Source organism: Mytilus trossulus, chromosome 7, assembly GCF_036588685.1.
Source record: "Mytilus trossulus isolate FHL-02 chromosome 7, PNRI_Mtr1.1.1.hap1, whole genome shotgun sequence".
NCBI classification, from domain to species: domain Eukaryota; kingdom Metazoa; phylum Mollusca; class Bivalvia; order Mytilida; family Mytilidae; genus Mytilus; species Mytilus trossulus.
In genome coordinates this window covers 35,007,703-35,018,713 of record NC_086379.1, presented here as the reverse complement: position 1 = coordinate 35,018,713, position 11,011 = coordinate 35,007,703, and the positions used below count along the sequence as shown (strand labels likewise).

At 31.6% G+C, this 11,011-nt stretch overlaps 1 protein-coding gene across 1 annotated transcript; it reads left to right on the top strand.

The window, feature by feature from the left end:
• The first annotated feature begins 643 nt into the window (after positions 1–643).
• On the top strand, positions 644–5,541 carry LOC134726366 (uncharacterized). The gene is made up of 6 exons (XM_063590766.1): positions 644–958; positions 2,031–2,204; positions 2,414–2,499; positions 3,080–3,171; positions 4,103–4,212; positions 4,861–5,541. The coding sequence occupies exons 1-6, from the start codon at positions 644–646 to the stop codon at positions 5,173–5,175; spliced, it is 1,092 nt and encodes a 363-aa protein (XP_063446836.1). The 3' UTR covers positions 5,176–5,541.
• Positions 5,542–11,011: the final 5,470 nt, after the last annotated feature.

The window sequence follows — 11,011 nt, the reverse complement described above, 5'->3', positions numbered from 1 at the left end:
TACAATTTTTATTGACTTGATTATTGTACATAATATAATCAAATGAATAAAGGTAGATGATTACGCACTTTTGAATATGCGACCTTAATTTACTGAAAGATAGAAAAAGGAAAATAATCATCAATTATCAAATGTAGTATATGAATGATAAAAACATGTATCATAATAAATCAGTCTCTTTTTTAACCGTCAAATATCTATACATGATAATATTGAAAGATTTCTCGAACTGGTAATTAAACAATATTGTTCATGCAATGTATACAAATACTTTGATCTGTAAATGAGTAGCACAATGTTAATTTTGAAGTTCCTTTCTGAACCATTATCACAATTGTTGCAAATAATTATTTTCTCCGTCCCATTCACTAACTATTGTATGACTAACTAAAAGGAGGAGTGCTTTTGTTAATATGTCACACACGGAAGCTTTGATCCCTTATACACATAGAGATGAAGAACTTTGATGTCATCGAAGATCACTGTAAATTGCATAGGATAAATCTGTTTCTGGTCATGTGGCATGCAGTTGTAACAATTGCAAGTTGGCTATAAAGATCAGAATCTATACACATATTCATTTATATAAAAAATTTACTCTCTAAACACAACTCCGAATTCTAAGATTTGCACATACCTCAAAATGTCAACTTTCAACTCTTTGATGTCTTCTGATGAGGATCCAGATATTGGGGACAGCAGCATGCATTTGTTCCTTGAGTCATCACAGACTTCAGAAGTCCCTGAGCAAGGAAGAAGCCCAAGTCCAGCACAGATATGGAGGCCACATTTTGAGACTCAGAGTCCAGTTATAGCAAATAGCTCGGTCACAGTTTCGTCAGGTGCTTGTGGAGGGCCACAAGATACTCCTCGGTCGTATACCCGACAAACCAGTACCCCTTTACTGGGTAGAGTGCAACAAGAAAACACTACACGTATATCCAGCTCGTGTATTAAGGTACTTCACTTTATAACTTATGAACATATGTGTGTAACCAATTGAAGTAATAAATTGACATACTTCCACGATATATAATGACGATTGGGAATTGATAGGCATGAATGAGGCGATATTATAATTTTATCATCTTGTAGCGTGGTCATTTCCATTTTAGATTTGATAAGGATACTTTTATCAGTTTAATGATATTTCATTTTGATTGATGTGACAGCTTTTACGGTTCCATGAATGAATGCTTTGGTTAAGGTTGTACCTAATACTACAGGGAGATAACTCCGAAATTCAGTTAAACGTTTTAATCACTTTGTACTGTTAAGGAAATATTAGGCTTCTTAGTCAAACTGCTTTATAACCAATGAAATTTTTCTTATAAAGTGGTTGATTCAAATTTTTGATTTTTTTTTAAAATTTTTGTCAAAGGGTCAAAGTAAATATTTTGTCAAAATTTTATGAAAATTAAACGAGCCAAATTAATATTTATATTAGTCAAGGTGTTGGGTACGTACAACCTGAAGATTAAAAAATGTATTATCTTAAGTGCTAGTATAAACGCCAATATATATATATATATATATATAGGTCTTTCGCTAAAAGGAAACTAAGCTGGAGAAAATCTATTTCTTTTATTTGAAAGCATTACACGTTCAATTTTAAATATAACCCCTTCATATATTATATTGAACAAGGTTATGTCGCACATTTAATTGATAATTTAAAAAAAAAAAATAAGAATTATACATTAACTGCACAGCCACAGTTTTTTTGCCCTGTCTGAAATAAAGCGAAGTGCATATTGTCATATGAATTATCTCTTCTAGTACGAAATTAAAATTGACAGTATTTCAAACAAACTAAAAAAACGCAATTTATACTTAAGTTTTGTAGGCAATAGGGTTATGTACATGGTTATTTTTAAGATCTCATGCTATTCTTTTTTTCAATAACTTTCAATCATCATATTTATGTTCAAGTCTAATCCACGGTGCAATACTATAAATTGACACACGATTGGTGAATTATTAATAATACCAATGATAGTTTAAATATATCAACATATTTGTATTTTCAGACACTTGAGAAGTTATTTGACAACCAAAGGACATTTCTCCAAGAACAGTTTGTCAAACAAAATGCTCTTGTTGGAGAATGCCTTTCCATGTTAAAAACTTTGGAAAAAAGACCAGAAAATGGAAAGCAGCTGAATAAAAGTAAAAATGAAATTCACGTGCCTGCATATATAAAGGTATTTCATTTCTTACTGTTGTTTTATTTAATGTCACTTGGAATAAACTAGTAGCCTTAACCAATCAAATATTTAGTTATCAATATACATGTATGCATACAGTCATGATGATACAGTGTAATCAATTAACATACTTGTTTTCATTTGTTTTTTTTACTACATTACTCATCATTCGAAATATAATAATGTTTACTTTAAACTTTTTACAGCAATCTGTACGTGACGGATTTAAACATAATAAGAGAGCAAATGGGTTAAAGTGGACCACAAAAACTGCAGCCGGTACAGTACTAAAGTGAGTATAACATGTATCTTAAAACAGCAATCGAATACCTAGTCCGATATGACTTTGACATCTGAAGACCTTTTAAGAACTTGCTTGGGCAGTGGGACGGAAGAGCACACTCCTTATAGAAAACAGAGAAATTGATGGCTTAGACTTAACGCGGCATATTTATTAAAAATTAAAGCAATCATATACCATCCGATTCCTCATTCAATGGTGTGGATTATGGTCGTTCTATTGCGTCCAAGGAGTCGCTGTATGTTGCCAAACCAAACAAAAGTATAGCAATGTACGGATGGATGTTATTTTTTTTATTTATTTATTTATTTTAAATAGTTTGTTATCAAATCAAAACGTGTCTGCCTTTTATGAACTGTATAGCCCGCCTGTAAATTAAGTGTCCCCTGTATGCAACGTAAATGCACCTACATGTATAGTGACAATTCTTTTTTTTTAATATAAAGGACAAGGAAGGCTAGTCCACATTTTTCTTTCTGTTACAAGTATGTTTAAAGTATCAATAAACGAACTATATGAGTTTGATTTCAAAATAAGGAAACTGATGATGAACATATTCTTATATTCATAGATGCAATTCGGAAGAAAATAAAGCAATGACAGAGGCGATTTTGATCTATGTGAAGGGTCAGCATCAAACTGTTGAAGAGGGCGTGATCAGGTGTAAGTACATCTATAGCTGCAGCACCTATACTTATAATATTTTGTAACAGTCGTTACAGACGATCAAAGTTACCTATCCAATGCGTTTTATCACTTGTTTTCTTAAACTAAAGATTGTATGGTGGATTGGGAATTACTTTTTTCAAACGACCCCCCCCCCCCCCCCAAAAAAAAAATCCAACCAAACACCAAAACAAACAAAACAACAAAAACAATATCAAATAAACGCGCTTAGTAAAAAGTGAAAAGAATGATTCGATCATCCCCAAATTCCTCCATGAATATCAAATGGCCGTAAATTTACGACAGTATCCGATGTCTTTCTTTACCCTAAGTGATTAATTGTCATTACTACATCGCTTTTTTCCGACGTAGTCGGTATAGTTTCGGTTTGTGTCCTTTGAACTTAAGGACGCTTAACCATGTTAACTATGGCAACAGAATACGCATGCTCTAAAATCCCTCAACTTTTAACTTTTTATATAAAAAAGAAGATGTGGTAATGCAAATGAGACAACTTTCCACTAGAGACCAAAATTACACAGATATTAACAACTATAGGTTACCGTACGGACTTCAATAATGAGCAAAGCCCATACCGCATAATCAGCTATAAAAGGCCTCGAAATGACAATGTATAACAATTCAAACGAGAAAACTAACAGCCTAATTTACGTACAGAAAATGAACGAAAAACAAATATGTAACATATACACAAACGAAAACCAATGAATCACTGGCTCCTGAAATATTGGCGGGATCCCAACCCTCCTCAGTTTGTTTATCAATGCGTAACATATATGAACCTTTAATTCAAACTGTACTGGTGTTCGAGGCGTTATTCTGTTTTTTTTATTATTTCATTTAGGCTTTGGCAGTGAAGTATTAATTTTAGGTTTGCTATTTTCACATAGTTCTTTTTTTTCTGCAGGTGGGATTGAAACGTATTTCAATTCTGTTAAACAGAAGGAGATAATGGAGTTAACAGGGAAAAAGGAAGAACATAATAGAAAAATGGTTCTCTATGGCCGAAAACACAGGGTATGTACTGAATTAACACTTGAGACAGTTTTAGTCATCTGGATTAGGAATAAACATCGGTGATAATTATTCTTAAGATAGGAATTTCAATAAAGATTGATTAAAGACACATTGAAACTTATATAACACTAAGGAGATGGTTGATGCTTTTGATGAGTTCAAATGAATTAAACGTAATCAATTTGTTGTAGGCAGTTTGATGAAGAGATTTGAAGGTTCATTTATCATTTCCGTATATTATGGTTAATTCATGGTTTTCATAGGTAAATACTATTTTGTAAATGAGAAAATTACCATTTTAACAAATCGCTTACTCAGAGACGGGTCCGGATTTTTCTAAATAAAAGGAGAGCGCCTTGTTTAAAATCTGTAAAAGAGGGGGACCCATTTTACCCTAAAATCACCCTATTTTTTTTTTATCCGAGTTAAGTGACCCCGATGATACGCCTATGCTATATACGAAAACAACTGTACAAGGTACCAATACTTAATTATTCGTTATTTATAGCGATTTCAATTTCGTTTGTTGATAGTAATGCAAGGGAAATAATCCAAATTATACATCAAGTGGTATTTACTTAAATTTTTATTTCACCATCTTCTGAGTTTAACATTTAAGGTATCCTGTACATATGTATCGTTTTTCAGAAACTTATCAACCGAAGAAGAACCCTAAAAGAAAGAAAAATTGATCCAAAGGAGGAGGAAAGGTTCATGAAAGCATTGGAGATTGAAACCATGTCCTCAGAAGATTCCGATTCTGAGGACGATTCTATCTTCGTTACACGTCCTCTGTCGTGGGTGTCGACAGAGTTTAAACAGCTGATACAGCGTTTGGATAGAAAATACGATCGTATGTTAAATGCTCAGGGGAAGAGATTAAAATCCAAAAGAACAGTCGGGGAGCCTTCAGATAGACCGTGTCCCAAAAAGCCCAAGGGACTGGAGTGGATGTTTGGCTAAGGTGATATGGAGTTTTGACCATCAGTCATTTCAGATACATGTACTAATAAACATTTTGGCATGCATACATGGTCTTGTTTAACTTATTACGACGAATTAATTTGAACTTATGTTGCCGTCTCGTTTCATTGTGTTTATATTCAGTTTCAGCTAAACATGAAAAGAACCACGGGTCATTCTCCCTTAACGTAAAACCATTTGATATGCTTGGTGGGATAGGGAAGCGGCGGATTGACACACACGCGCTGCACACAAACATATTTTCACTTTTGTACACAATTGTTTATTTTTTGTAAAATTTTGTTCGCTTGGATCTATTCTTTCAATAATGCACATGTTTATTTTTAAATGAAATGTAGCATGTGTATGTCATTGATTATGATGTGTTATTCATTTGTTTTGTCTTATCATTTTTCTCCACTAAAACTATTAATCAATTCACAAAATTCATTACATTTATTTTTATGGTTTTTTATAAATAGATTTGCTTATCTTGGTTGCCCCTTCTCACGAGGAACAGGGTATGGCGAATAATGAACATATATGTACATGTCATCAATACGCTGACTTCTCGAAAAAAAAAAATCATAAATCTAATGTAAAAAATGAATATAGAAATATAATGAATACGTTTTCAGTTTGTTTAAATTTATATTTATCAAAATAAGGTTTGATCAGAATGTGATGCCAAATATGTAACACTTCTTCAAACATGTAGCTATTTGAATGTGTATAATAAAGAATATAACCACATAAAATGTATTTACTTTATTATTTATACTTGTAAATAGCTTGTTCCGGGGCTTCTTGTGTAAATAAGAAAAATATAATTTCAGAGTTTTATATTGCAAAATGCACTTCTTGAGTATCGGGACTTTGATATAGGTGTGCTGCTCGATTTTGGTGTTTATCGTTGCAATTTCGTGATTCTAATTGTTTGATGTGAAAATGTTCTCAGTGCAGTCTTTTCTAAGATTCATAGTCCAGAGTCTTCTGATTACTAATTGATCGAATTACCTTTTTCTGAGTCAAAGTGTTGGTGTCTTTTTTAACGTTTTTTAACGTTTACAATATGTGACGCAAAATGCAACTCTTTTTTTTCTTTTTTTACCTCATTCCTGAACAAAAAACGATAAATGTCATAAAGGCGTATAGCAAGTCAAGATACACCTGAAGCTTGAAACTTTTACAGCCATATAGTACAGCAAATTTGTGCAAGAGGTTATGGCCTAAGTCTCACTTAGCCATCTTTATAAAAATACAAACACTCTTGTTAATTGTGAATCTTGTAGATTTGTAAATCATCAAATTATCAACATATTTGCACACACCCCTTCCCCTTTTTAACGCTTATAACAATCGAAAAAAAAAACCAAACGAACAAACAAACAAACAAACAAAAAAGGAAGAAAGAAGTTACTTAGAACAGTTTATTGCGGGTAATAAATTGATATTAAATATTAAATTTACTGGCAATTACATATGAATATTTTTCAAATTTACGAAAATTTAACAATATTTAATTTAGTATATAATAAGTTTATTTTAATTATTGCATTTGTAAACTTTAAATTTAATTCACAGTAAATGGTTTAAATCAGAAAAATAAAGACATTTGTTCTGCTTTAAATTTCTAATTTTATTAAATTTACTTAAATTTTCCCTAATTCAAATTTCTCATTTAAATAGGTTTACTGCAATTTAAAAGACAATAAATTTTAGATTTAATCAACTTTAAAAATATATGTAAATTGGGTTTATTCTTAAAAGTTTATTGGTTATATTAAACTTAAAGTAAATGCGGTGTAAATAAGATATTTTCAAATGGATTATACTAATGATATATTTTGAAATTTAAAATATATATTAGCTTTTATATGGATATAATTTTCAAATAAATGCATCATTTCATGCAGTGTTAGAATGTAGGAAAAAAAGTCACAGGAAAAAAAGACACGGAAAAAAGTCACGAAAAAAAAGTCACAGGAAAAAAAGTCACAATATATATTTTATATGAACTAGTCATATGGTAGTATTACGGAAGCCGATAAGGGCCATTCAAAAAAAATATTTTATGTCGTAATTACGACATAGCATGTCGTAATTTCGACATAACATGTCGTTATTACGACATCGCTATGTCGTTATTTCGACATAACATGTCGTTATAACGACATAGCTTTGTCGTAATTTCGACATATTATGTCGAAATAACGACATCACTATGTCGTTTTAACGACATAGCGTTGTCGTAATAACGACATCGCTATATATAAAAGAATATGTATTATGATTGGCAAAAAACTAAATGACACAAAGATTAACATACAGGTCATCATAATGCCCCCAATAATTAGAAAAGCCCCCGCATTGTCAGCTATAAAAGAGGGAGGAAAGATACCAGAGGGAGAGTCCCCGAAATGCTGTGTGGCAGACAGTGTTATTTTTTTAATTATTAGCTCCCTTGGTAAAACTCCAAATTTCATATTTAATGTATTTTATTGTTAAATGATTTACATGAAGCTTTATAAGTATATATTTGTTAATTGCATAGCTTTTGCTATTTGAATTAATTGGTTAAATATTTCTATTTATATTCTAAAGTTTGATATTTGCATCGTCGCAAAATCTTTGGGTACTTTCTTTGGATACCTTCAGTGAGAAGTATATATATTTTATAGATCCGAAGAGCGGTTGCGAAATCTTGTACTGCAAAACATTATGGATATTAGTGATAATGATAAAAAAAAATTATAGATATTAGTGTGAATATACTAGAAACATTGCATTGTGATATTACTGTGTATTACATCTGTTGTACATCTGTTGTATATATATGTTGAAGAATTGAAGAATTGAATATAGATAAAAAAAATTAAAAAAAATAGATACAAACATGATTGCCAAGTTTTCCAAATTGAAATTTTATTAGAGAAGTGGACTTGTCCTTCCAAGGCAAGCCATTCTTTTCATCTCCTTATAAATAATCGTAAACTACATGGCTTCTTGTAATGAGGGTGAAATGAAGTATTGTTTGCTCTCTTTCTACTCTCAAACGTAGGGCACGATCATTCTACAACCCCTAGGTTTTAAAACAGAATCTTCGCAATTTCGTCCGCAAATACAAAATAAAAATGTTAGAAAACACGAACCATTATTAAAACAAATATATGTTTTGAATTATGTTTTTACAGCTCTTGATCATATTCTAAGTAATATCTAGTATATTTGAGGATTAAAATAAGAAAGCAATTGTGAAAAAAAACGGATGTCCAACGGTACATTTATGAAAAACCGTTTTAACTCTTCATGTATTGTGATCCTATTTCTTCTTCTCCGATCTTTTTGATTCTTGTCAGGATCAACGACATGTGTCGATTCTTTTTGGCGTTAAAGCCGTTATTTTACCTAATTTCATTTGACTCGCTGACTGCATATTAAGCTGGAATAAAAAAAATGTCCGACGTTTTTCGTTAACTCAACGACTAAAAGTAGATATAAGACAATAATAATAACTAACAAAAGTACAAATATTTGCCTCATGTGAGTTTAAATATTGCTGATTCAATAAAATCTTCTCTACACAGTCGTTTTTCAAACGGTAGTCATTTTGTCCAAGTTGATATTTCATTTTTCAAAGCAAATAACGCGTATTTTTTTATAATTGATAAAAACAAAAGTTTGATACACGAGGAGTAAAAAATGCCAAGTTATCAACTACATATTTGGGTCTTAAAGGAATAAAATGCTTCTATACATTACTAAACGGTAGCCAATTTGTCCAAACATCTAAAAACGTCTAAGATCCTAAAGACGCTAATTTCTGACGTTACATGTAATTGGGAAAACATCCCATTACATGAACTTCGTCCAACTTTTGCAAAGACAAATTTGAGACACCAAGACAGTCCTCTAAATGTAAAAAGCGAAAGGAAATTTATGTTACAGAAGTACTCCGAAATAGATCATTTAAATTCGTCACTTCAGTAAGGTGCAATCACCAGAATTAAAAGACTTAATACCAGTTAACGGAATGTTATACTTCGCGATTTGTCCTGCTATTCATGGTATAACTGTCGTGATGAAAGCAATTCCTGAACTAGCGCTAGCCGGAACTTTTTGTCCGAATATAAACTTGTGCATGAAATGGAGGTAATTGAAAGACAAATCCCAAACAGCGACGAAAACCGTTTCATCGAATTAATAAAAACCCAGGATTATATTTGCCGTTTTCGCGGACGATCCAGGAGTTGATTACTATATTTTAAAATGTTTATATCTGAAGTCAAGATGACTAACTTGGGAAATAAACCTCAAGCTACCGTTCAAGTAATTGAAGGGGTGTATTTCGACAACATATGTGCCAGGGAAATACAATTCTATTCAAATTTAAACAAGGGTAAAAATGTTCGATTTATTTGCAGTGGCAGATATATTTGTATTAAGGTTGAATTAAGATATCGAAAATTTACAATGACAGATGATATCACACTGGATGCTATGCACCTTGAAAGTTAAACATCCTATGATAAAATAAATAAATATGGAAAACCGTATACATGTACTTCCGTCCCATCTTTCCTTCCTGCATTAATTGCGACAGTACTGCATTTTTAGTTCAAAAAACTTAAAGCGTAAACATTATCAAATCGATTTCCAAAAGTCGAGGTAATTTTTGATAAAATGACATCACAAAACGAACAGAACCAGACTGAGAATTAACCAACAATGTAAAACCCTCTTCGACACCGCATTTTAAGTGTAACGTGTTGTAGGAACATGGTTCCCAACGTTTGAAAGTAAATTAGAACAATCATTACTTCAATTTACCCTAATTACAAAAAGCCATGTAGTTTGAGCTTATTGAAAAGAAGATAAAATGCTTAGCTTGCAGTAGAGGTTTACTATAACCTAGTGGTAAATTAAAGCCTTGCCTAACTGTATAGCCCTTTTTTCAATTCATATTTCAATTGTTACGGAATCTATAAAATATATAAGTTTCTCACTGAAGGTATCCAGAGAGGGTAATCAAAAATTTTGTGACGATGCAAATATCAAACTTTACAATATAAATAAAAATCTTTAACCAATGAATTAAAAAAGCAAAAGCTATTTAATTAACAAATATATACTTATTAAGCTTCATGTAAATTTTTTTAACAAAAAAATACATTAAATAAGAAATTTGGAGTTCAACCAAGGGAGCTAATAATTAAATGATAACACTGTCCGCCACACAGCACTTCGAGGACTCTCCCTCCGGTATCTTTCCTCCCTCGTTTATAGCCGACTATGTGGGGGCAATTCTAACTCTTTGGGGCATTATGGTGACCTATAGTTGTTAATTTCTGTGTCATTTAGACTCTTGTCAATCATAATACATATTCTTTTATATATAGCGATGTCGTTATTACGACATGATATGTCGAAATTACGACATAGCTATATCGTTATAACGACATGTTATGTCGAAATTACGACATAGCGATGTCGTTAAAACGACATGTTATGTCGAAATTACGACATAGCGATGTCGTTATAACGACATGATATGTCGAAATTACGACATGCTATGTCGTAATTACGACATAAAATATTTTTTTTGAATGGCCCTTATCGGCTTTAATATGGTCTGCAAATACTTTTTTATTTTCAGTTTCTACAACTGTCTTAAGTTGTGTATAATTTGGAGTTTAGTATGGCATTTATGATTACTGAACTAGTATATATATATATTTGTTAAGTGTGCTACCGATACATTTTATGTTGTAATCATTTTTGTTTCATATCTCTTTTGAAGGAGATTCAAGTTAGGCAGCACCAATTTCCTTTAATT